Source organism: Acinonyx jubatus, chromosome D2, assembly GCF_027475565.1.
Source record: "Acinonyx jubatus isolate Ajub_Pintada_27869175 chromosome D2, VMU_Ajub_asm_v1.0, whole genome shotgun sequence".
Lineage (NCBI taxonomy): Eukaryota > Metazoa > Chordata > Mammalia > Carnivora > Felidae > Acinonyx > Acinonyx jubatus.
In genome coordinates this window covers 53,302,515-53,329,733 of record NC_069393.1, presented here as the reverse complement: position 1 = coordinate 53,329,733, position 27,219 = coordinate 53,302,515, and the positions used below count along the sequence as shown (strand labels likewise).

The 27,219-nt window shown below is 46.5% G+C and overlaps 1 protein-coding gene across 50 annotated transcripts in view; it reads left to right on the top strand.

Annotated features, from left to right (window-relative positions):
• The window catches only part of SORBS1 (sorbin and SH3 domain containing 1), a 230,003-nt gene extending 205,816 nt beyond the window's left edge, over positions 1-24,187 (top strand). For 27 of the 50 annotated variants that reach the window (XM_053207941.1, XM_053207939.1, XM_053207938.1 and 24 more), the window contains 4 exons: positions 802-996; positions 14,913-14,971; positions 17,603-17,715; positions 20,889-24,187. In XM_053207941.1, coding sequence (XP_053063916.1) covers positions 802-996; positions 14,913-14,971; positions 17,603-17,715; positions 20,889-20,956 — 435 coding nt within the window. In that variant the 3' untranslated portion in view covers positions 20,957-24,187. Of the gene's footprint in view, positions 1-801; positions 997-2,510; positions 3,285-14,145; positions 14,206-14,780; positions 14,972-17,602; positions 17,716-20,888 lie in introns of all 50 variants that reach the window. The other 23 variants (XM_053207922.1, XM_053207918.1, XM_053207919.1 and 20 more) reach the window with 4 other exon arrangements.
• Positions 24,188-27,219: the final 3,032 nt, after the last annotated feature.

Here is a 27,219-nt window from a genome sequence, read left to right as displayed (position 1 = left end):
TTAAAAAATCAAACAAACAAACAAACAAACAAAGCAGTAACAACAAAAGAGATGAGCTGCCTTATGGAAAAGAGAGGCACTGGAAGCAGCCTAAATGCCCAATATGGGGGAACCAGTAATTAGGTCGTCATGTGTGTACAACAGGATAGCCTGCAGTGGGCCCTTCAGCTGCTGCTGCAAAACCATTAAAAATGTAGAATTCTATTCCTTGAGAAAGGAGGTTTACTGTATGTAGAAGGTTGGAAAAGGGAAATACAGCGCAGACTCCATTTTTGTAATAACAGCAAAAAATATGTGCAAGTCGAATTCACATGCATGGAATTAAATCTCTGAAATACATCATCTATCAAAATATGAACAGTGGTTTTCCCTGAGTGATCATTTTATGGGCAACAATTATGTTCTGCTTAATGTTTGTGTTTTAACTTTTCTATAATGATACAGGGGAAATTAAAGTTATAAAAAGGAAGGAAAAAGATAACCCTCCAAAACCTTTGCCTTAGAGAAAGTTGGGTATCGATTTTGTGTTAAATGAGGCAAAAATCATACGTTTGGCTATTCGCTTGGGGGAATGAATCTGAAATGTTTCAAGACCGAGCTTGACTTCCCAGCCTCCAGGTAGCTCTCCTGCTGTTAAGCATCCCCATCTCGATGATCCTGGTTTCGTCCGGGTCTAGCAAGGAAGGTTTCTCTGAACAAAGTCTGTGATAACTGATGAAGCATGGCCCAGGGTGCAGGCGGGGGCCTCAGGCATGCCAAGGCATGCTGGGACAAGGACCCTTGCCTTGCCGTGTCTTACAGGGTGAGAGGATTGCACTGCTCCGACAGGTGGACGAGAACTGGTACGAAGGGAGGATCCCAGGGACGTCCCGGCAAGGCATCTTCCCCATCACCTATGTGGATGTGATCAAGCGGCCACTGGTGAAAAACCCCGTGGATTACATCGACCTGCCTTTCTCCTCCTCCCCAAGTCGTAGTGCCACCGCGAGCCCTCAGGTACCTAAGCCTCTCGTCACTGGTTTTCACACTCATGACAGATACAGTGCCGATGGCACACAGCCTCCCGGGGTGGTTCTTCCACGCTGTGATTAAGAACCATGTGCAGTAATGCAGAGAACACACACCAGGGTTTGTTTCCATGCATACAAATGACATTTTTCAAGAACTTGGAGGGAGCATGCTTATTTGGGAGAAAAGAAAGAGCTTAAGGTGATTGCCCTGAGAGTAAGGTGATTGGGGCAAGAGACATAAGAGTCTTTATCAGTTGGCCCAAAACTCTGTATGGGAGCATCCTACCCTGGGTGAAGCTGGCTGTCTGGGGACCACCAGTGTCCCATACATACCATGACCCAGCATGCTTCTCTTCATCATCTTACTGGCCAAGGCTGGCCTGCAGAAGATAAAGATTCAAAGAGAGAATTGCATGTTCTCATCCTCAGACATAAAGACTAGATCCAGAGTATTCTTTGCAAGCAAGAACCAGGCTGGGAAAGGAACATATAGCATCGCTACACTGGGCTGAAAGGAAGTAGGTTTATAGGCGTAATAAGATGTTTGCATCCCTAAACGTTATGAACAAACTTGTTTTAAAAAACATGAAGTGTTCCAAATCCATCCCTACTTTCCCAAAGCCAAGAAAGAATGAGGGCCTTGGGTTCAGAAGAGGCAAGGTAGAGTGACTTCCTGTGGAGGACACTGACCACACCCACCGTGGTCAGTTGTAAGGAGGGTGGCAGAGGCGTGACTGGACCCGGGATGACAATTGGATGGTGCCTCTTTTCTGTCATCCTCTCATTATTTCCTCCTCTTCCACCTGCCCGTCACTGACCCCAGGGATGGTTCTTGGCAGAAAGAATGAGACGGGCTGACCCAGGGCTTTCTGCACGACGAGATCCATATCCTGAGATCTCGTGGAGAGAGGGTGTGGGGTTGGCACAGGCCATTCTGCTTTGTGATAATACGAGGAGCTCGGCGAGATTTTTCACTGGGGTGTAGCCAAGCACAACTATAGAATGAGACAACTCCACTACTCATCCTCCTCTCTGGAAGGCTCTTTGCTGAGAACTCTGGAGAGAATAAAAGCCCAAAGAAGTGGCAGAGCACCTTTTTTGCCCGTTGTGGTGTTGTGGGTCAGTTGTAGAAGGGGTGGGGCGGTGCGGGGTGGGGTGGGAAGCTTTGAATGTGTCCCTTTGAAAGTCTGACTCTGCAAACCGGGCCAGCACCATCTGTAAGTGCCCTGACAGGCCCCTTTCTCCCACGTCCATACCACTCGCTTCACCTCTCCTCCACTACCTGCACACACCATGCACACACACGCGTGCACCCACATTCTGCTTTCTCTCCAGTCGCACCAAACGATTTCATTGGGGGGACACCAGAGTGTCCTCATCCTCTCCATTTCATTCCTCTTTTGTATATCCCTTGTGATTGTTTTCCTTTCTTCTTTATGCTGACACTTGTACCTTTTGCTTCTTTCCTTTGTTTCTCCTCTCTCTCCTTTTCTTTTCAAGTCCCCCGGTCACAGCCAACTCCTCATGCCGGCCCCCTCATCTCTGCCCCACCCCCACCGAGCCCTGTCCCCTGAGATGCACGCCGTCACCTCTGAATGGATTTCGCTGACTGTAGGGGTCCCAGGCAGGCGGTCTCTGGCCCTGACCCCACCTTTGCCTCCTCTGCCGGAGACGTCTATCTACAACACTGACCACCTCGCCTCGTGGGCAAGGCCCGGGCCCTCCCTGTCTCTCAGCCTGCCCCGTTCGAGCTGGGCAGATCGTTCCACCCCACGCTCCCTGACGTCCCCACTGGCCCTGCCTCCCCCCCACAAAGCCTCCTCCCTGGTGCCCGGTGCCCCGGCCTCCCTGCACATCAACGGGGACAGTGGTATCCACGTGCCACCCTCAGGTGTCCGCCCGGAAAGCTTCTCACGGCCGCTGCCGGGGAGCTCTGATAGGGTCATCTCCGAGCTCAGCGACGCCTTTAGCAGCCAGGGTAAGCGGCAGCTGAGGCGAGAAGAGCGTGGACAGTGTGAGAGGAGAGCAGAGCGGGAGGCAGGTGACAGATGCCCTGGAGCACCCAAGATCTCTAAGAAGAGCTGCTTGCGACCTTCAGACGTGGTCAGGTGCCTGAGCGCGGAACAGAGACTCTCAGATCTCCACGTCCCCGAGGAGAGCCGGCCCAGCAAGCCCCTGGGTAGCCCTTTTCCGGGAAGGGAGGCTGAGCAGACAGAGCCGCGTAGAGGTGGCGAGCAGGCTGAGAGGAGGGCTGCTGGGAGTGCTGTGAGCCAGGTAGGCCTGCAGCATGACCGTGTGTGCCTTGGCGTCTCAGGTGCAAGGGGGGCTGGACGTCTCACCCGCGGCCCAGTGGATGCCGGTGAGAGCCCTGTGCTTGCCTTGGGAGCAAAAATATTACCCAGGAGGGAACGCAGGCGTCATCGACTAAGGTGTCAGGCTGGGGACAGTTGGAGGCGAAGGACGGTCTGCACTCTGGCCTCTTGAGGTGACTTAGAAGTTGCTCCCATCTTGGGCGCCTCTGGGCCCGGTGCAAAAGCCCGTGAGAAGGAAGACCTTCCTCACGCCCCTTCAGGCCTTGGAGACTTTCCTCGATTTGCTCTAACACAGCTGAGAACACCAGGCTTCAGTTTGGCTCCGTGTGGTTTGGTTTTGTGTGAGACGCACTTTGTTTCCATAACCCATGGCGCTCTGCCAGTGCTCAGCTGCGTCAGGTCTGCGTCCTGTCTCGTGTTTGTGTGGGAGCACAGGGCTTTTGTGTCCTGGTGCACAAGTGCGTTTTGGTTCTGGGGACCAGAGCAGGGGCCCTGGGAGGCAGATATAGAGTCCTTGAACGGACACACCAGGTTTTTATGGGACTGGCCCAGTTTCTCTCTGGGTCAGCTGCAAAGATTTCAAGGACCACAGTGGCCTTAGGGTGTTTGAGGGCTGAAAAATGGGAGGGAGGGTGGGGCTGGGGGTAAACTTGGCAATTAGAGCACGATTCTAGTTTTGGCTATGCTGTTCAATACCCCAGAAGTCAAAGACTTTGGACAACTTCTCCAAAGTAGCTGGGGTTGAATGCCCATTCACCTCTTACCGTCTATGCCTGGGAGTCCCTTGCCCTCTCTGAGCCTCACCTATAAAATGGAGATGATGCTCTACCTCCTAGTGTGGCTGAGAGGGTTCCATGAAGTAATGAGTGTGAAGCACCAAGTGCATGGGGTGGGAACAGAATGCGGTCAGCTATCCATTTTGGGTGGTCTAGAGCTGCTTCTGGAATTGAGAACATTCTAGAATGCCTTTAGTATCAGATGGAATTCTTAAGTCCCATTTATTATTTACCATGTACAGTGCCCACAGTAGACCATGCTTGATCCTCAGACCCGCCACCCTAGTTTTTCTCTAAAGTTTCATTTATTCACTCAACAAATATTTATTCGAGACCTGTAGACACCATCCTGTACTAGGGCAGGGTTCAGGGGTCAGTGCCTTCCTGCTCTGAGGAATCCGTGTTCCAGTGAGATTGGCAGACACAGCCGCATCATGACCGCAGTAACAGAGGTAGGCTCAGAGGCCACAGGAGGACAGAGGCCTGAGACACAGACCAGGCCAGACCTCCAGCTCCAGTCTGATGGTTAGGAGTGGAAGATCTTGCCACAGGAAGAGCAGTGTGGAATAGTGATGAATAATCAGGCTTAGCCTCTCGCCAGCGAGCCACTGTTTTCTCATGTGCGAAGCAGGAGCGAAAGTAGTCCCTCCCTCATAGGGTAGTTGTAAGGATTAGATGAGGTAAGTGAGGTGCCTGGTACGTGGGAAAGCTCCATAAAGTAGATTGTTTTTCCACCTCTGAGCATGGGGCCCAGGGAAAATAGCAACACCCGGGGAAGGCCTTGCCTGGTAGAGCAGGGGCTTCTGGAATGTGTGTTCTAGGAGGGAGAAAGGGTGTGTCCTGTTAAGGAAAGAGTAGTTGGTTAGGGAGAGATAGTGAAGGGACTAGTTGGGAAGAATTTAATGTCTCTGACACGGTAACAATTCTGTAAACGTTCTAAGTCAGCCCACAGTGCCTAGAGACCTTGTTGTTGTCAGCCTGAGTCACCAGCACAGCCCAATTCCGGGACTCAGCGCGTCCAGGAAGTGCACGTAGTGCCGGGGCTCTGGGCGAGTTTAGGGATGCATACTTCCCACTTCCTAATGGAGGATGGGAGTTGGGGGTGGTAGCTGGCAACATGGAAAGACAGGCCTGTTGAAAATTGGTTTTCCTTTCTTGGTGGGCCTCCAGACCCCAAGTGTACCACTTCCTGTCCCCTCCCTTCCTCCTGCTCTTCTAGGGCCAGCCCCTTCCCCACAGGTGTGCACAGCCCCGGGCCCTGGCCTTGGTCCCTCTGAGAGTTGGAGGAGTTGTGTGAAAAGGGCTCCTGCCCACACACCTCCCACCCAACCCCTGTGCTTTCCCCTCATATGACTGGGACCCGGAGCCAGCCACTCGGGAAAGGGGAACCTGCAGAAGCTCCCTGCCCCTTGAGGCCCTCTTTGCATGACAGAGCTAAAGATGGAAAGGACTTCAGGGACAACTGTCCTTTGGTGGCCTGCCAGCTTGCTGTGGCCTCAGGCTGTGTCACTTACTGGGATAAATGCATTGCAGGCCAGTGTGTGATCAGGAAAATTGTCAGTCGCTGTTCTCCTTGGGGAACTGAACCAAAAGTTCACTTTTATTATAGTTGTTAGGAAGCTTGGTTGAGTATGTGGCCAATAAGTGAGGGGGTTTAGCTGAGTAACTTAAGTGAAAAGACATTCCGAAATGCTATGATCATTTATTCTTTCACTCAAGTATCTAGGATGTTCCGGGCACTTTGCTAATGCTGCAGGAAACAGAGAGGGATAACCGTCATCAAGTGCTTCCCGTTGCTCTCAGGAAAGTGTCCTCCTTCACAGGCTTTCAAGGCCTCATGTGATCTGGCCATTTAGACAGCAAGCCAGCTTCACCTTCCAAAACCTTCCTGCTTGTTTGTGTGGATAATTCCCACCTGTCCTTCACTTCTCCACTTAGATGTTACTTCTTCCAGGAAATCGTTCCTAACAACTTCTCCCAGCCCCTGTAAAACTGGATTAAGTGCTCTGACTTTCTGCTTCCATAGCCCCTGCACCAGACTTTAGGGGGCACTTCTCAGCTCTGTTGTATTCTTACCTTTGCTTGTCTGTGTCACCATTAGAGTGTTAGCGCCCTAAGGTCAGGGATCATGGTTCCTGATATGTGGAAGGCATTCAATAAATATTTGTTGAGTGAAAGAAAAGATTAACAAGTGACTGACTCCAGTGAAAGGAATGTAGGATCTCCATTGGTGGGGGATAAGACATGTTCACAAATAATTATGATGCAGACAGGAAAGGAGAGTCAAGTAGTTCACCTTAAAAATTCAAGATGAGGAGAAATAGTAAGCAACTGGAGAGGGAAGGTGCCAGTCTGATAGACTTTGTAAGAAATGTGGCATTTCATCTGGGGCTTAAAACACAGGGAGGTTTATAATAGGCAAACAGCAAGAGGGTGTCATTCGAGGCCCAGCCAAGACCCACAGGTGGGAACGTAAACAGGGGTATGGAGCTTTGGGAGCTTTGGGTGAGGCTTAGTGTGTCCACAGGTACATAGAAGGGGGTTCTGGGGAAGGGGCCGGGAGCAGAGCTTGGAGGGGCTCCTGTATAGCACGTAGGTTTTCATCCGCACCTCCTAACACTGTGTCCGGTCCCCTTCCTCACTGTGACGTGCCCCTTGTGAATCAGTTGTCAGACTTCCCTGTTTGGTGCTAAGTCCCTGCATTGCTGCTTCCTTCCCCTGAGTCACCTGTCCAGCCCCACCCCTGCTGCCCCCCAGCCGTGCGGATGTGTGAACACTTGTGTAAGGTTTGGCTTTTCACTCCTTTGTAGACTCCCAAGCTGAAATCACATTGAGTCAGTTGCTCGTTATTAGGTGTGTGTTCTCTGGACAGCAGAAGGTGTGGATGAAGTGCAGGGGGTGTTTAGGAGAGCCCCAATCTAGAAAGGAGAGCGCTGTGTCGAAAGTCGGGATCCCCGGGCTCTGGGCCAGCTCTGCTGTTGGCCTGCTGTGTGTCTTTGGATGAATCACTTCCCTTCTCTGGGAGCTTCCTTATCCATAAACAAAAGATTTAGACAAGAGAACTGAAGTTGTTTTTGGCACTGATATTCTATGATTAGCTAAAACTCCTGTATAAATGAAAGGGAAAAAAAGAACAAATCCAAAATTTTAAGGAGGGGGTTTATTATAGACCTGCAGATGTTCACAACTGAAAAATGAAAAGGTTTTCCCTTTGGCGGGGGGGGGGGGGGGGGGGGGCAGACAATGACATAGATACAAAGAAAATGCCCAAGAGTTCAGAATCATCAACCAAATTCTTGGATTTTATCGGGCATCATTTTGGCCAAGGAGGTTTGGGGTGATCAAGACAGTGAAAGAGAAGAGCATCTTGGAAATCTGTCATTAGCATCATCAAATATTTATTGAGCCTTCCCAAGATAGAGACGCTGTTTGCTGACTGGCATCCAGCTGTGGTTTTTAAGAGTTCCTACAATTGGTGTGAGAGATCCTCATAGAATTTCTGAATTAAAAAGAACCTTTACAGATCATCTACTCCAGTGACTCTTAACCTTTTCTGGGTCACAGAACCTTTGAGAATCCGAGGTCAGCTGAGGACTCTGGGACAGTAGTTTGGGGACGAGGGGAGTGAGCACACACAGTTTTGCATCAAGTTTCAGGAGATCCACACCTGAGTTGTCCGAAGGCTCCCTGGGAGTCCGTGCCCCCCCCCCCCGCCCCCCGCCCAGGCTAAGAGCCCCCCATCTGTTCTCCTTTTATGATGAGATGAGAAAACTGAGGGCTGAGAAAAGTGACAAAGTTTCTGTGATATTTGTTTGGGTCCCAAAGAGAAGGAAGCCAGTCAACAGTAAAAGCAGCATTCAGGAAAGCCGTGTGGATCCTCAAAGCATCTGAGAAGCACAGGAACAGCCTTGGAGAAAGGAGAGGAAAGAGAGCTACTCAGCTGATGGCAGAAAGATGCTTTGGCGGATTCCCTCGGAATCCATGGAAGCTAGCTGCATTCCCAGAAAGATCAGAACAAAGACCTAGGCCTGCTCTGAACATGGAAATTAGAAATAGAAGGGAAAGCATGTAGTGCAATTTACGAGAACAAAAAGGAAATAAAAAGTGGTAAGATACCCAACTAAAATTGGAAACATTTTCCTTTTACTCACTCAGAAGGGAAATCTCTAAATATGTACAGAGGGTTTTTAACAATTTACAGGAAGGGGAGAGGCATTGGCCACAGTTATAAAAATAATCAGGTGTTATCTCAACACCTGAAGGTAGGGAACTAAGACCCAAAGTTGAAGAGTCCACCCCTAAAAAGGTGTTAGGAGAGATGGTAGGTATCCATAGCAACCCTCATGCCTGTGTAGCTACACAGTACCTCCTGAGGTACCTCCTCAAGGAGTACCTCCTTGATCACTGACCTCTCCAGCTATTCTGATGTGTCCCTCAGGCAGAGCACAAGTGCAGAGAATCAGGGTGTCGTAGAATGCACAGGACTTGGTGTCTGAGAGACCGGGGTGTACGTCCTGGTTCCTCAGTTACCAACTCAGGCATGTTGGGTCTTAGTTTTGTAAGATGAGGTAAATGTTGACCGCCTTGTTAAGAGTATGAAATGAGATAGCATGGAGATGATCACGCCCCGCACAGAGTATGTCACTGCGACTCAATAAATACCTGTTGGATGATACCAGGCCACAGGGAAAAGGAACAAAAGTTTGCTTTATCCTCCTCCTCCCATTCCACCTAAGAGAGGAAGATGGAGGTGGGGGAAGAGAGGAAGGTAGAAAATGGAAGAATCCTTCTACTTTGTGTGAACAAACCCAGAGTTTAGAAAATTGAGAATTTGCACTCTAAGTTAGTGCTTCTCCCTGCTGTCTCGTACCTGGAATATGAAGGCATCCTCTTGGAAAGCTTTTGATTTCTTCATCTTCGGATACACATTCGCTATTACTCCTCAGATCACTTTAGGAGAGAGACCACATTACAGACCATGAAGACAAGGCTGAGTGTCTGGGTTTAGTGTTGTAATCAGATTCAGATTACAATGAAGTAATGTGTTCTCTGTGGAGTAGTCTCCAAGAGGGTTGTGTTTAGGTGGTAAATAGTTGAACCGGTTGATTGTTTTATGTTTAAGCTGGGGTATTTTTCTTTTCTTTTTTTATTTTTTTTAATGTTTATCTTTGAGAGAGAGACAGAGCGTGAGCAGGGGAGGGGCAGAGAGAGAGGGAAACACAGAAACAGAAGCAGGCTCCAGGCTCTGAGCTGTCAGCACAGAGCCTGACACAGGGCTCGAACTCATGAACGGTCAGATCATGACCTGAGCCAAAGTCCAACGCTCAACTGACTGAGCCACCCAGGCACCCCTAAGCTGGGATATTTTTCTTAATAAACTCAAGGAGAACTTGGTGGGGTCCCATTTTGAGGGTCCTATGGGGGTTTTCTAGAACTGAAAACCAGAAGCCCAAAGCATTCAGGCCTCTGACACCTCAGGCCCAGGTTGCCTGTGGTGTTCTGGGAGCTGCAAATCTACCGCCGTCCAGGGCAACCCCTCACCTCCCATGCTGCCAGAAGGAAGCTCTCCATGTACATCTGGAGGCTGCAGTCACAAGCCCTCCACCCAGTCCTCAGTGGGCCTTGAGTGGGGTGCATCTGTTCTTAAGGCAGGTCAGCCCTGCCCAGCCCTGGTTCTCAATTCGCAGGATGCATGTACTCTTATGTTAGAAACTTAGAGCCAAGAAGAATGTTTATGTAAATCATGTCCAATCCTCTTATTTTACTAAGAACTTGAAATTCAAAGACACTAAGCGTTTTGCTCAAAATATAGCAAGTTATTGTCATAGCCTGGAACCCAGATTTCCTCATACCCAGTCAGGTCTCCTCCTGGGAGGCCAGTGTGGGTCACCAGAAAGAGAGGTGGGGTGGGGTCTGGGCAGGTGAGAAGATAGGTGTGTGTGGTGAATTGAGGAATGCCGTCTCTGAGCCACTCAGGGGTATTAGGAGGGCAGAAGGGGCCTGAGATGCTTCCAGGGGGGTAAGGCCACACTGAGGTTGGATTCCTTACTCTCGTTCACATCTCCAGGACTTTCTGCTGTTCTGTACCCTGCGGACAGTTTATTTGGGGCTTCAGGGCTTGGGCACATACCCAAAGCTGGAAGAGAATGCTTGCTAACTCCCGTGTTAGTGCCAGGTGTTCTGTAGATCCAGAGGGATTAATAGCCCCAGGGAGGCCAGGGTCAGATTCCTGGGGCACTTCTGTGCACTGCAGATAGAAGGGAAACAGAGCACAGGTCCATGCAGGATTGCTCACTCTGGGAGAATAAAGTGAGCCCTCCAGACCAAGGCAGGGGGCAGTGTGTGAGTGCGTGTGCAAATATGGAAGAAAAGCAGTTTCTGGATCAGTAACTAACTCCTGCTTACGGATGGGGGTGTGGGGAATGCCTGTGTGTGTGTATGTGTGTGTGTGTGTGTGTGTGTGTCTATTGGGCTGATGGCTGTTTTTCTAAACGTGAAAAACTGGGGCGCATCTCCAAGAGTCTGAAATGTACTTGGCGTAAGATAATACTCCCTTTATTCTTAACCCCGGATGAGGTCCTTGTTAGAACTTTGTCTACTTTTAGGCTTAAATAAGTAGGGAGAGGGTGCAGAGCAGCACTGCCCAGGAGACATATAACATGAGTCATGTATGTAATTTAAACTTTTCTGGTAGTACAATGGAATGAATGAAATTAATTTGAACAACATCTTTTATTTAACCCAACATATCTAAAATAGTAATAAACTACTGATAAAATTACTAATTGATATAATAGTATATAATCAATATAGTAATTATGAATGATAATAGTTTGCATTCTATATTTTGTGCTAAGTTTTTGAAATCCAGTATTTCAAAAGTGTAAGTATTTTTACACTTACAGCACATTTCATACTGGCCACATCTCAAGTGTTATGGGCTATCATAGTGGACAGCATAGGTTCAGAGAAAGAGATACATAAAGCTGTATACAGTTAGAAAATGGGGCCAGGGAAAGAAAAATCTATACCTAAAGGAAAAAAATCTGAGGGTCAACAGCCTTCAAAGTAAAGGACAAATCCCTACAATGAATATCAGTGGTCTCTACTGCCCCTGAGGATTCACATGCCACACGACACCCCCCAGAAAAATGGTTTACATCTCAACTACCTGAAATGTTTGATTTAAATATAGGGAATCCATTTCAACCAGGGAGAAATTGAATCTTAGCTAATAGGATAAATGTTTATCTTGCCTTTGTCCCTCATCCCACACACTATGAGTAAGGGACCAAACTATCCTTACCTCTCGGGGACAACTTCAGTTTGTACTAGATGTTAACTTTGTCTCAATGCGAAGGCTATGATGATGATTATCCTCTGATTTGGATACGACCTGAGACCAAGGAAGGTATTAGCTATGTCAATATCCATCCAGTACTGTGGATCCTTGAGTTAATGACTGGACCATATCAATTACCGTACCCTGTACCTTTTACATGCAGAGAAAGTATTCAGGAAGAGACAGGACAGTGCCTACTTTCACAAAGGGCAGAAGCTGGGTGTTGGTTGCTATCATCATAGACATCCCAACGTGGCTCGAGAGGAGGTGGTGAATGTCAGTTAGACACCGAGGACTCAGTCCTCAGTGGCTTTGCCACATTGTGCAAACCTTCACACTTCCCTGAGCCTTAAAATGTCCTTTTCCACCCTCTCCAAGTCAAAGGGTTAGTATAAAAGTCAGATGAGGTGATGGACCTCCATGTGCTTTTAAAGCTTTTGTTTGTTTTTAAGTGCTTTCCAAAAAGAAGGGCTAATAAAATATCAGGTTCTTTTTACTGTATGTGATTCACCAAGCCTCTCTTAAGCACCAAATATTTGCTTGACGATCGGTGCCCGTCCCTCATTTGAGATTAAGTTGATTGTAAGATGCTACAGGGCTTCTGTAAGCTGTGGACATCATGTGAAGAGATTGTCCACATCCTCTCTTTGTTCTCCATTTGACCTGAGGTCATTAGGCCACCAGCTGAAGTTTGGGTTTTTATGACAACTTTTATTTTCATGAGGTGTGACCCAGACTGATCAGTCTTGCCACACTGTAGCCAAAGAACTTCAGTGAAGGATAATTAAGGTCTTCTTCAGCCTTGCTCCCCAAAGTTTATCTGTGGGCCGGCATCGTGGGCATCGCCAGTAGACGGACAGAGTCTCAGCATGCACCCCAGACATGTCAAGTCAGAGTCTGCATTTTAACAGGATTCCCAGGTGATACCGGCATATGCTAGAGGTTGAGAAGCAGCGCCCAACAGCATCCCATCGAGTGGCAGCCTTGGCTTCCGTGTCCTCTGGGATAGGCAGCTTCCCTCTGTCAAAATCTGCCCGTGGGTGTCACCTAGTCACCCAGAATACACTTCATTCTTCTGACACCTGAAAACCCACGTAACAAGTGCTTGGAAATGTCATTACTTTCCTTTGTTACACAAAAGCCTTGATCCAGAGGCTGGATGGGTAGTAAGTGGAGCCACACAAGGTCACCTGGCAAAGGTCTGTGGGTCCTGAGACATGGGAGAAGGAACGTGAAAAGGCCCCTGGCAGTTCTGTCTCTTCCTTTACTCCTGTCAGAGTCCAAGGTTTAAAAGATGGCAGTTTTGAAGAAGTTAGAGAACTTGAAGAGGTTTTCCAGAAGGACAAGAGTATAGAAATGATGTCTGGAGTAGAAGTTGGTCCTGCAAGACACGCTAGAGAATGAGGCCATTTACAGTGGAGATGAGCAGGAGGGGGCGGTGTGGTGGCGTGCCCGGGGCAGCCCGGCAGCTCGACTTCTGGCTAACTGTGGGACGTTGGGGCGTGCGCTGACCACCCTGAGCGTCAGCTTCCTGGCTTTTAAAAGCAAACAAGATGACAAAACCTGTTCTGCCTATCTCCAGGGTTTCTGTGGGACTCATGGAAAGTAGTGTCAGTGAGCACTCTTAATAACATGGGAAATGGTCCAAGGATGAAAGAGAAGGTCCAGTAGATGAATCCAGAACACAAGTCAACCACTAATTCACTGTGTGACCTCAAGGGAGGCCCTGGGCCTCTCTGAATCAAGTGAGCCATATGTAAAAGATCTCTGAGTGCCCTTCGAGAAGGCCCTGGAGCTGCTGTGGCTCATTGCTATTAGCGCACATTACCAGGAGCGTTTCTCCAAGAAAGATGGCTTTTCAAATATTTATTTAGGGAAAGTTCTGAGAGTTTGGAATTGAATGCTTTCTAGGGGAAATGATTCCAAACACTCTTCTTGGCCTATACTCTGGGAGACCCATTTACAAAAACGGGTCTGCTTGGCCATCATTGCACCTGTGTTTCCATGTCAGCATGCGGTACCTGAGCTGGTTAGTGAAGAGCGATGGTTTCATTTCTACAGCTGTGTCAGGACACACAGTCCTATTTCTGGAAGCAGGCCCTGCCCTGTGAGATATCTGAACTCATCTCATACCTGACTGGAGTGTGTCATGTGCAGACTTTTCCAGGGGAACAGTCTTGTTTGAGACTTCAGATACTCCCGGGGAGTTTTTCAGAAGCATTTCTCTCTGTTTTCATAAGTACCCCAATATGGCATACCTGTTAGTTTAATGAGCCTCCTTTGCCAGAGGAGGCTTCTAGTCAACGGCTTTCGGCACAGCAGCCCTTCCATAGATGCCTGCCAGCTGAGGGCAAAAGGACCAATGTGTGTTTTTATGGAAGGTCATAACTGTTCCATAAGACAGCCCTTCTGTGTCTCTTTCCTGCCCATCTGGGGACCCTGTGTTGTCGATGCTCACCTCACTGCACTCATGCTCCGAACTTCCCATTCCGTTGCCTGGATGCTTGCTTCTAACTCTGTACATTGCATTTCCTCCTGTGCACCCACCGTGTTGTCATGGAAACTCGAGCGCCATAGGCCACGAGTATCCGGTGTCATCGAGTGTGATGGTGTGGTACGTGTATTTGCTCACACTTTTATTTTGAATCCGTTCCAATGTGACATCTGCTAAAATGTCTCCCTTATAATTTGCTTGGTGATCACAGCCTTCTCATCATTCATTGAGAGCAGGACCTGATCTCACAGAATCTGAAAAGAGCTATGTGGTAAGATGCCTGTTGAATAAGAACTGTAGCTTTTCTAAAGAGAATCCTTACTGACTTCTAGAGTCTCAACTGGAGTAATGCCTGGCTAACTCACAGAGCCATGATCTTACATGGCTATTGTCCTAGAGGGAAATATTAGGCCACCCCCTTCCCTCTCAGAAAGCAGAGGTATTTCGAGACCTTATTTGTACTCTGCCTCCATGTGGGATTAAGTTAATGGTTAGTGCATGATCGGGAATACATACTTGCATTTCTATCTTGAAGTTATTCACTAATTACAGGCTTTTATGCTGCTGCCTTTGGTTTTTGTTAATAGTCATACTAAATCCCAAATTCTTCTGTATCTTACCTGTTTTTTCCATGCTTACGCCTGGATCCCTCCTGCACTTCACTACTGGAATATCTATTTTTTTAACCTGGATCTTCAACTCTGTTGTTTCCCTGGACTTATGTGCTTCGTCTGGAATGTTACATCTCTTCCTCTCTTTCTTTTTCTTTTTTTTTCTTTTGTTGTTTTTTTGTCCCCATGTTGACTGTTATATGGGGGTTTCTGGATATCTCGGGGCCACTCACAGGAAGCAGTTTGCAATGAGATCATAAACATTGCCGAAAAATCTGTTCATTACTGCAGCACTGTTTCTCATCCCCTTGACTTTCATCACAAGGTATCCCCTTCTGACAATAAATCATCTTTAATCATTTCTCAGCAACCTCAAGCCCAACAGCGAAGAGTCACCCCCGACAGGAGTCACACCTCACAAGATTTGTAAGTATACTTGGCAAACTTCCTTTCTCACATCACATGCTTGGTGGACTCCTGGCTCTAGAGAGTGGGTCATTGACCAAGTCTGGGGCAGCCATTTGGGGGAATGAACAAATCGCCCCTAGCTTCTCTGAGGATTTCTAGTTGGGGCCATATTTCCCATCAGCCAACATGAAACAGGTGGTGGGTGCATGAATAAAGGAGGCCATAGACTGCTGAGAGATAGAGACCGGTGAAGAGTGAACTGCCATTCAGGGGCAAAGGAGGGCTGTGCTGACTAGAGTCAATCCTAGTGTTGTGGGAATATAGGGGAAGGAGTCATTGGTTCTGCCTGGAGATAAATGAATAGAGATGTCTCCTGTGTTTTAAACATATAGGGTAAACTCCATTCCCAGAAGAAGGGAGATTTGGAATGGGCATTGAAAGGCAAATTGGAGGGGCACCTGGCTGGCTCAGTCAGTAGAGCACACAACTCTTGATCCTTGAAGTCATGAGTTCAAGTCCCACGTTGAGTGCAGAGATTACTTTAAAAGAAAAAAAGAAAGACAAATTGGTTTTGAGAGCTACAACAGGGAGGTAAAAGGTCTTCCCAGCTGAGGAAAACAACATGCAAAGACTCAGCATAGACGCTGTGTTTGGGGAACTCAGAGAAGGCCCACAGGGAGAAAGGACTCAAAGGAACAGTGCCCTGAGCAGCATGAGGCCCATCCAAAATTAGAGCTGATTGGGGGACCCAAGCAACAAGGCTGTGGGACCTTGGCCAGCCAGTCTCCACTGTCTGGGGGTGATGATAGAGAAGCAGATATCTGGAGTTATTTCCCAGAGCTGAGGCTAGCAAGGCAGCCACAGTGGAAGTTAAGAGGAGGATAAGGAATTCTAAGGAGTCCAAGTCGGATGGAGACAGGAGGCAAATATGGAAACATCAAAAATGTATGTGCTTACCAACTGGAAATCATTCTGCGTCTCTTAATTCCTCATTCGAGACCTTCCTCTGGCAGACAGATCCACCTACCAAATTATCAAAACATTTGGATAAGTGCACAAAATTAAATAGTCCCTTTGGTTTAGCAAAGAGGAAAACGAACCTGTCGTTCCTGGGGACTGTGTCCTCTTGTCTCTAGTCTCGCCTGCCCTCTCACAGGCATTTGCTGGCAGGTGCTGGAAATGGTAGATGGTTGGCTCGTTTGCACAGTTGTGCCCGGTACTCTTGTGTTTCAGAACAGCGAGCACACAGAATTGTGAACTGGTGCGTAGTAGATGCTTCTTAAGTATTGGTCAAAGGAATAAATGAAACCAAACTTTTCCCTGTTGCCAAAGCAGTTACAGGATTTCATCACAAATAGTCCAGCCTTCTCCCGCGAGCTGTTAGGACAGACAGAACAGCACACACCAAATGGCCTTAGGCAACTAACAATAAATAAAAATCTTCACCACAAACATCACTGGGACAGACAGAAAGCAAAAAGTGTTCAAGAATTTCAGAAAGATGACATCACATTTAAAAACAATTGACAAGAGGCACCTGGCTGGCTCAGTCAGAAAAGCATGCGACTCTTGATCTTGGGGACATGAGTTCGAGCTCTACTTCGTGTGTAGACATTATTTAATGAATAAATACAACTTTCTGTGGGGGAGCACCTGGGTGGCTCAGGTGGTGAAGCATCTTTCTTCGGCTCAGGTCATGATCTTACGGTTTGTGACTTCGATCCCCGAATCATGCTCTGTGCTGACAGCTCAGAGCCTGAAGCCTGCCTCGGATTCTGTGTCTCTCTCTCTCTCTCTCTCTCTCTCTCTCTCTCTCTCTCTCTCTCTACCCCTCCCCTACTTGCATGCTCACTCTCTGTCTCTGTCTCTCTGTCTTTCTCTGTCTCTTTCAAAAAATAAACAAACATTAAAAAAAAACTTTTTTGTTTTAATGTTTGTGTATCCATTTTGAGAGAATATGTGCGAGCAGATAAGAGGCAGAGAGAATGGGAGAGAGTTGTAGAGCCTGGCACAGGGCTCAAATTCACAAACCGTGAGATCATGACCTGAGCCAAAATCAAGTCCGATGCTTAACCAACTGAGCCACCCAGGTGCACAATAAATTAAAACTTTAAAAAAATAAAAACAACTAACAAAATATGTATCAGCATATTAAGGAACTCAAGATAGTGAGGCCATTGGAATGTACTTTTTATATCCTTGTATCAGTACAACAATTTTATACATATACAACAATTGCCTTACACTTTCCAACGTATATTAGCAGAATATAGTGTCTATCTCTGGAGTAAGAAACTTCTGATTATCTTTGATAATCTACATACATTCTCCTGTGTTAAGAAAAAGCCTTGGTTAATTTTAAAGAGGGGGCATCTAGACAAAATACTTGGTAACCAAATGAAACTAAATAAAAGGACTGATCATAGCCTTGCTTGTCAGAGGCTCTCCCCATCCCTATCAGTCTTCATTTACTTATATGCTGAATGGATCTCCCCATAAGCTCCACTGTTAGAGAAATAGCCAGTAAAATACTTTCATCTGCATTGATGTGTGTGAAACACTACCAAAGTGCTGATTTAACTTACATGGGCTTTAAAAAACTCATTATTTAATCCTATCATTGTTTGAATGAATGTTTTTCATTTTTAGATTTAGCTACCAAGCATTGTATAGCTATATACCACAGAATGATGATGAATTGGAACTCCGAGATGGAGATATTGTTGATGTCATGGAAAAATGTGATGATGGATGGTTTGTTGGTAAGTGATCTCCTCATGTTTTTCTCACGAGTTGTATATTGAAGGAGTAACTAAGAGTGATGAGCCATGCAAAAAGCAATGTTCTCTGCACAGAAAAAAGCCTTCTCAGATCCTGTATCTCCATCAGGAATGCTGGGCCACCCAGTTTATGCTTGCTCTGGAGACAGTGTGGATGACACTAATGGTATTGGACCCAAAAACCAAATACACCTAAGTGACTGCACAGAAGGGCAATTTCAAATTGGTTGAGTTCTGTATGTCTTTGTATTCTGTGTATGTCTGTACTACATGTGCAGATTTTATTCTCTTAAAACTCTTAAGAAACAACACAAGAAAATTTGAGCCTAGGTCTCAGCCATGAAACTCAACCATATGTGTAGATGTTCCAAAGACCTTATTTACTTCAGGCTTCTAAAAACTTTTTTTTGAATATTTATTTATTTATTTATTTTAAGAGATTTAGAGTACAAGTAGAGGGGAGTGCAGAGAGAGAGAATCCCAAGCAGGCTGTGTGCTATCAGCACAGAGTCCAACATGGGGCTTGAACTCACACACCGTGAGATCACGAGATGAAATCAAGAGTTAGATGGCTCACCGGGTGTCTGGGTGGCTTAGTCAGTTAAGCATCCGACTTCAGCTCAGGTCATGATCTCGTGGTTCGTGAGTTTGAGCCCCGCGTTGGGCTCTGTGCTGACAGCTCGGAGCCTGAAGCCTGCTTTGGATTCTGTGTCTCCCTCTGTCTCTCTCTCTCTCTCTCTCTCTCTCTCTCTCTCTCTGCCCCTCCCCTGCTCACGCTCTGTCTCTCTCTCTCTCTCTCTCTCAAAAATGAATAAACTTAAAAAAAATTATTAAAAAAAAAAAGAGAGAGAGAGAGAGAGAGATGGCTAGTGAACTGAGCCAACCAGGTGCCCCCAGGCTTTTAATAACTTCAGTCAAAGCAACCTACTTAGTTAAGGTCCTATTCTTGATTTCAGCTCAGGTCTTGATCTCACGTTTCTCAGATAGAGCCCTGCATTGGTCTCCCCGCTGACACATGGAGCCTGCTTGGGATCCTCTTTCCCCTCTCTCTCTGCTTCTCCCCAACTCGTACGCATGTGCTCTCTCTCTGCCCCCCCCCCCAATAAATAAATAAATAAAACCTTTTTTAAAAAGCAGCTTGCTTAATTAAAACAAAAGATTCACCATTACAGGAGAAGGATCAACGGTTTTTAAGATTTTGCTACAAAGCAGATACTTGCTTCGTGTACTTTCTTATTGAAGATCTCAACAAACAACAAGATAAGAATTACCTCCATTTCACAGACTCCAAAACTGAGGCCCAAAGATGTTATATAACTAGACCAGGTCACCCAGGTAGCTAGTGGTGGGGCCAGTACTTGAACTAGGCCTCTCTCTCCCATAGCCTTTGTTGTTTCTGCACAGGCACAAACATGCTGCTGGGGACCACTGGCTCACTTTTTGCCTCTGTTTTACACTTACTTGTACAAAGGGTTTTACCTTTATCCTCTTCCCAAGACCAGCTCTTTCCTGATCTCTCTGGAAAATCTTTGCTAAAGTGAAGTCAGTCAGGGCTGAGGTAGTGAGAATGGCAAGGCCTCGGCATATGTGAGAAGCCAGAAAGATTTGCCTGGGCCTCACCAGCCTCTTAGAAAGCTGCCCCTCCCTCCCCAGGCTCCCAGAAACCTCCCCAGGCTCCCCACTACCTTGAACTATTCTGTTCAGATGGAAGCCCCATCTGAGATGCCACCAGCACTCCTGTGAAGTGCAATCCAATGGAAACAGAACACAAGCCATGTATGGAATTTAAAATTTCTGGAAGCCACATTGGAAGAAGTAAAACGAAACCGAAAATTAATTTTAGCGATATATTTTATTAAAACCAACGCATTCAAAATATTACTTGAATATGTAATCAGTATAAAAAATCGTTAGTGCCAAAGGAGGATGTAAAATATCTAAGTCTTAGGAGTCCGATGTGTATATTATACCGTCACAGCGTAGCTCAGTTCAGAATAGCCCGGTTCCGAGTGCTCAGCCGCCTGTGGCTGTCCTATCAGAGAGTGTGACTCTCGTATGTCTTAGCTGTTAAACTCTTCCAGGAGTGCTTATGTTTTTTATGGGAACACGGGGCACTGTTGGGGGGCACCAATTCTCTCCTGGGGGCGTCCCTGGCAGCTGGGTAAAGGAATGTTGCTCAGTCCCTCAGGTGCTTTAGAACGTAGCCTGGTGCTCAGAGTGGAAGCCTATTTTCTCATCCGTAAGGAGAGGTCGAACCAGGTGTAGGAGCACATCTCTGGGCTTTGTACTCTCAGTTTTTTGCAGCCTCTTTGGCCGTCCTCCCTAGGGGTTCAACTAGTTATTTTAGAGGTCTTTAGTTTTGACGCCCTTTTTTTAGCTTGAGGGTTCACTTTGGGCAACAGCCCCGACCTACTGGTGGTGGCTGCTTGAAATGCTGTGTTCACCAGTGTTCTGAAGCTATATCCAAGCCGATTGGGGAAAGGATGCAATCGTCCCTATTGTGATATCTGCCAGCGAGAGGGGAATAATGACCCGGCATGTATCTGCCACCATCCCCACCCCCACCCCTGCCCGGGTCCCCACCCCCCACCCATCCCAAGGGAAGGGACTAGGTTAGGGATCCAGCAGTTCCGGATGTAGAGCAGTTGGGGAAGGGCTTTGCGCCCAGGTAGCTCAGTGTTCCTGGCTCAGTGGGAACCGTGAAGAGGTTGGAAGCAAAGACAGGGAGTCAATCTGGGGCTTAAGCACAGGCTTCTAGGAGGAATTTCCTTTTGATGTGTGGTCATATCCAGTGGACTTTTAGAAATCTTACAGTTTAGAAATTAGATAAATGTGCTCCTTTTTCCAAAAAGAAGTATCGGAAAGAGCAGAGGGCTGGGAGTTAGAAGTCCTGGGTTCAAAGCCTGCTTCTGATGCTTCTAAACTGTGGGACCTCAGTAATGTCACTTAAGCTCTCTGAGCTTCAGTTTCCTCATCTGAAAGAGGGGAGTACTGAGAATACCTTCCTGGCTTACTACCAGGCATTATTTGATAGCCTAAATGAGATAAGATGGAAAAATGTGCTTTGGAAACCATATGCTGCATTGTTATCAGGGGGCGCCCTCTGAACTCACATAGTAAGTCTTCTGATTTTGCATGTGTGTGTTTTTTTACAGGTACTTCAAGAAGGACAAGGCAATTTGGTACTTTTCCAGGCAACTATGTAAAGCCTTTGTATCTATAAGAAGATTGAAAACCACAGAGATTATTTTTATTGGATGATGAAGCATAATTCACGAACTGGTCTCTTTATTTAAACATTGAGTCAGTAGGAAAACTAACGCAGTGGATAAAGTAAGAAGCAAAAGAGAGGGACAGAGAAGTGTTGTGTCTGAAGCCTGAGCCTGTGTGAACGTACAGTGTCAGGCAGGCTGAACTGAGAAAAAAGGAATGAGGCAAATCTGTATTTACTTAGCTGCTTCTGGGAGCCACTCCAAGCCTTCCCTGCCTCTCCCCCTCTTGGGTAATCTGACCTGTAACACGGGCCAGGATCAGTGAGGTCAGAAATGCCTCTTGCTGCCCCAGCCTTGACCAGCTTTTGCTCAAAGGGGTCATTTAGCCGGAAGCAGCCCTCAGAGCTTCAGGCAGACCCCTGGCCATTCTCCAAAGGCTCTACACCCCAACCACCCAGAGCCCCATTTCCAAACACTGCTGGGGATCAGCTCGGGCTGCCGAGGCCATCCCTGGAGGCCCCCAGGCTACCCAAGACCACGTCCCTCACTCCTGGGGTACGTGGGGAAATGGAGGCAGAACACAGAATGCCCTGTGCATTCAGCCGACATGCAGCATTGCTCTTGACGCCCCTGGTGTTCAGACAGAAAAGAACATGAGGTTTGCCCGTGGGAGCGGGGTGCCCGGGTCAGATAGTTATATTTGTATAAGTTAAGAAGCTCTGTAGTTATCGAGGTCACTTGTGGTGTACTCTTTCCCATATCTCTGACTTTTGTAAGTGGTCACCTTTAGCACAGTTTCATTTAGCAGAATGCCACTGCTAACCTTTCTTTTCTGGATTGTTTTTGATCAGAGCAGTTTGGGGTTGATGGACCTATCCTGACAAGGCACAAGGATGGCATCCAGTGAATCATTTCACATACGCCGGATGCTGGGGCCACTGATGAGCAGGATGTGCTCCACACCTTAGCACAGACTCCCTGCAGCAGTTCAGGCACCACCCACAGTGCAGTAGCCCAGGGTCGTGAGCCCCGATGCACCCTGGTGAGGCTTCTCTTCGAGCAGAAGGTGCCCATGCCCCGGCCCGAAGTGCGAGGCAGTGGTTCGCCACTCCCAGGATGTCTGTGCTTTGCGGGGCTACATCTGAGGAGGGAGGGCCCTGTGACACCCGGGGTGCTCCAGTCACATCTCCATCCAGTTCAAGGATGTTTCTCAGCCTCTCTGCTAGACCCCTTAGAAAACTAGAGAAATGACCCGCTCCCTGCCCGCCAGGAACTCAGAGGTGATTGGAGAGGTACACACACTCAAATACTGAATCAAGAGAGACTGTGATATGTGCGAAGAAGGGTATGAGAGAGGAGGAGGAGATTACCTTTCCCTGGAGAGACCCTAGGAAGCATTGTCGTATTTCTGTCTCCATGAGCTCGCTCTTGAACAACTAGGCTGCTTAGAAGAACCTTCCTCTGAGGGTAGTTTATGGCTGGAAATTCTTGGAACTGTTTCCAGAGTTTTCACACTCTTATCCTCCCCACAAATACGCATCCAAGGTCACAAACAGGAGTAGCAATTCTAGGTGGTAGGGTGTATACAGGAATCCTGGCTCTCTGCGTGTAGCTCAGAATTGCCCCAGGACCATTGTCCCAAAACCTGGAGTCTTTACAGGTAGGCAGAGTTTGTCTTCAGTGCCTCCGTCCCACCTTCTGTGTCTGCCATTCATCTACCCATCACCTGTCCACCCCCGTACCCCCATCAGAGAGCCTCATTCTCTTCCTGTCCTCCTTTCAAATGTTGGCCTCAGGAAAGAACCTGCCACTGACTCCTTCACACTGGAGTGTAAATGACCGGTAAGAGGAATGTGTTACTTCTTCCTGGAGACACTTGTTTTTAGCTAGGACAGAGCAGAGCCTTAACCCCAAGGGATGAGGCAGTGGAACTAATGGTGGTGGTAGGGGGTTGGGGTGGGGTGGAGGAGCTTCCTGGGTAGAAAGAGCCTTTTTGATATTCTTTAACACTCATTGCTTTGGAAGGTCGACTTCAGCATCCAAGGGCACTGTCTGACTCTCTGAGGGACTATAGTACAAGTGCACATGCACGTGCATTTTGCACAACAGCATTTCACTCATTTTTGGAACATAATTCTCGTATTGGCTAATGTGTTTCCTGGTCTTTCTTAGATGCAAACCATTAATAACGACCTTATTCTAATAGCTTTTTGAGGGGTGCTTCTTAAGTAGGTAATTTTGAACACCTCTTTCAATACAGCTAGAAAATAAAACCAATTTGTAAAGCCACATTTGCATTTGATGCCAGCCTCACGCATTTGTATATCTTCAGAAACCCAGGTATGCCTCACCAATTTGCCCGTCTTTAATAAAATCATGTTAAAATTTGCATCAAACTTCAGCTTCCTATGTATGACAGAACAAGGAACAAAGTTTCCAACTGCTCTTTTGTCCTCAAACATTTAGTAATATAAAATACCTATTTTTATGCTGAAATATTTATACAGGTTTATTAATAGCAAGTGCAACTAACTGGCGCCATGCCTTGCAACACATTTTGATATATTAGCCATGCTTCTGGGTAAAGGCAAGCCCCCAACTACTTATCTTTTGCAGTCTCTCTGGGATCAGTTAAAAAAATCATATGCGTAAGAAGTAGGACTGTAAATATGTATATTTAACTTTGTATAGCCCATGTACCTACTTTGTATAGAAAAATAATTTTAAAAATTTGAACTGAAGGGGGGGTGAAATAAGGAAGTCATGAAGTTTTTTGCATTTTTATTTAAATGAAGGAATTCCAAATAACTCACCTGCAGATTTTTAGCACAAAAATAGCCATTGTAAAGTGTTAAAATTTTAAATAATCATTCTTTCTGGGAGAGAAGGTAATTGTGATCTCAGTTATAGGTTTTTTATTTTGGTTTTGATTTTTTTTTTGTTTTTGTTTTTTTTTTGTTTTTTGGCTGTCTTATTTATCTACAGTAGTATTAAGTTCTTTTGCTAGAATAAGTTACTACAAAGAAGATTATATTCTGAAAGAAAAATAACTGACATTATATATAACCAATTAATTTAAAGTGTTGCCATTTACACACCAAGAGCATGTACTATGCAGACACAGATTTTTCCATTCATTTATTTTTCTTTATTGCGGTGGATTGATTTGATAAATGGATGTGTTGAATTATTACATTTGCTGTACATATTATTTAATAAACTTTATTCAGAATTGCGTGGCATATGTTCTTACCATTCATTGTTTCTTTCCTTTGCCAAATCTCTCAGGAGGCTTATATTCACTGCTTCGATTTCACATACTCTCCTTTTCCATTCTTTTCTTTTTTTTTTTTTTAATCTTTATTTTTGAGAGAGAGAGAGAGAGAGAAAGAGAGGGAGAAAGGGCGGGGGGCAACAGAGAGACAAGGAGGCACAGGATCCAAAGCAGGCTCCAGGCTCCAAGCTGTCAGCACAGAGCCTGACGCGGGGCTGGAACTCACATTCATGAGTTCGTGACCTGAGCTGAAGTCGGACGCTCAACTGACTGAGCCACCCAGGCGCCCCTGTTTTTATTTTAATTTTTTTCTTAACATTTATTCATTTTTGATACAGAGTGCAAGTGGGGGAGGGGCAGAGAGAGAGGGAGACAGAATCTGAAGCAGGCTCCAGGCTCTGAGCTGTCAGCACAGAGCCCGACGCAGGACTTGAACTCATGAACCACGAATTGGTGACCTGAGCCGAAGTCGGACACTTAATCGACTGAGCCTCCCAGGCGCCCCCTCCTTTTCCATTCTTAATCACGTACCATTTGGCTTCCATCCTGCCCTTTGAAGACACCACTTCTTACCTTACTCTTTTCTCAATAAGCTAACTCCATGACCTTCTCAGAATTGACTACTGTTGACCATCTCACCATTCTTTCTACAATATTTTTATAGTGATTATAAACGTAATGCATATATCTTTAAAAGCAAAGTGAAACATTATAAAATACATGTAATGGGTCACGATTTGCTCCGCAAGACATAGGTACAGAAAATGATACAGCACTTTTTCCAAATCGAGTTAAATCAGCTATGAGTCCTCTCTTTGTGGCGGGTGAAAATGCAGGCTCTCCTTTTATTCCCTCCCAAACCAAGTGTGTCAAGATGATGGCATAGGCATCTAACCTCCCCTGGCATCCCATGGCTGGGACCACCCCCATCTCAGTTTGGGGCAGGGCCTGACTGCCCAAACCAAACCTCCACCCTCCCTGGTTCTGTTCTTTTCCACCTCTTTTTTATTTTTATTTTTTTAACGTTTATTTATTTTTGAGACAGAGAAAGACAGAGCATGAACGGGAGAGGGTCAGAGAGAGGGAGACACAGAATCTGAAACAGGCTCCAGGCTCTGAGCGGTCAGCACAGAGCCCGACGTGGGGCTTGAACTCACAGACCGTGAGATCATGACCTGACCCGAAGTTGGACGCTTAACCGACCGAGCCACCCAGGCGCCCCTCCACCTCTTTTAACTCAAAGCACTAGTTGGCACTTCTGCCTCTTTGGGGTGACTCAGTGGAATCCTTTTCAGTAGGCTTGGGTGTCAGTCATGGGAGAAGGGTGGTCTCCCAGGGGTCTGAACCCCGGTACTGAGCCCTGTTTCACAGGAACTCCTTCCATGGCCTCCATCCCATTCAACAAATCCATCAGCTGTACTTTCAAGGTAGGTTTAGAACCCAACCACTCCCATCACCAGAGTCCAAGCCGTTTTCTCTCTGGATCATTGTGTTCACTTTCTAACTTGGCTCCCTGCTTCCACCCTTACTCCCTCTACTTTGTCTTAACAGAGCAACCAGAGTGATCATTTTAAAGTTGGCTTACAACCCTCTAGAGGCTTCTCATGTCGCTGAGTGGAACCATGCCTCACATCCATTGGTACGCTGTCCCTTCCCTCTCCCTTACCTCTGACTTCACTTCTCCTTGCTCTTTCCACCCACATGATCCTTATGGCCTCAAAGTCATCAAGCACACTTCAGGTTCAAGGTCTTACATTCTATCCCCTGTGCCCAGAAGACCCTTTCTGCTGGAGCTGCATGGCTTTCTTCCGCCCTTCTTTTACCTCTTTAATGTTGCTTTCTCAATGAGGCTCTCTTGGACCACTTTATATATAACAGAACCTTACTCTTTCCACCGACCATCCTATCCCCCTTCTCTTCCTCCGTGCTTCATAATTCATCAGCATCTGATAGATACTTGTTTTCACAATCATACAAAATCCGTGAGGATAACGATTCCATTTGGCTTTGGTATGTATGCCCAGCACCAAGAAGAGTTCCTAACACAGTTGGCACTCACAGTTACTTGGTCAAGTAAATGAGTACATAAATGAATGAACTCCTGGGGCCAGAGATCCTAGAACTCAGAATATAATAATGAAAGAAGGGAAGCATTGTCCATTTTATTATAGCAGCAGAAATAAAAGAGAAGGTAATCTCTCAAATTATTCTGAGCTCATCCAAACTGAGAATTTTCTGTAATTACAGTCATCTTCCCACAGAGATTACTGCTAACTCTGTAAGCTCTGGTCGGTCCTCTGAGCTTTCTTTGCACACAATAAACACACGCATATAAACACTTTGCATAGTCTTATACACCTTTTCCCCCTTAACAACAGAGCTTGGACTTGTTTCCACAATTTACTTAACCGATCTCCTATTGACGATGCAAATAATTGCCAGCTTTTTTCCCTGCAACAAACAATGCTACATTAAGTACAATTATTGGCTCAAAGAGCCAGAACGTTTCAAATCTTGAGACATTGCCAAATTGCCTTCCAGAAAATATCACACCAGTTTACACTCCCGCCAAGTCCATGGGAGTGTCTGTTTCCCCATCACCAAATTATCTGCTTCCATGGAATGCTATTCTCTGTTTCGCCTGCCTGTTCACTGGCCAGCCCCTTCTCAGCCCTCTTTCCAAATCTTTAGTTGCATTCCTAGCCATCTATTATTTTCTCTTAACACATGCTCCTTCAGGAAGCAGATCCCTCACAATATACTTTGGCCTAAAGAGTCAGTTGTATGAGGGCTCCTGTCAATGACAAGTGGTAGACACTTAACACTACTGGCCATTCTTGGGTCAAATCACTGGGAAGAAAGGAGTTAGAACCAGCCTCAGGCAGGAGTGAATCCAGATCCTCAAACTCTCATATTAGTCTTATTCTTGGCACCATTGGTCTTGTTTGGCTACATTTTCACCTACTGAGTACAGCAATAGGAAACATAAGCTGTAGACAG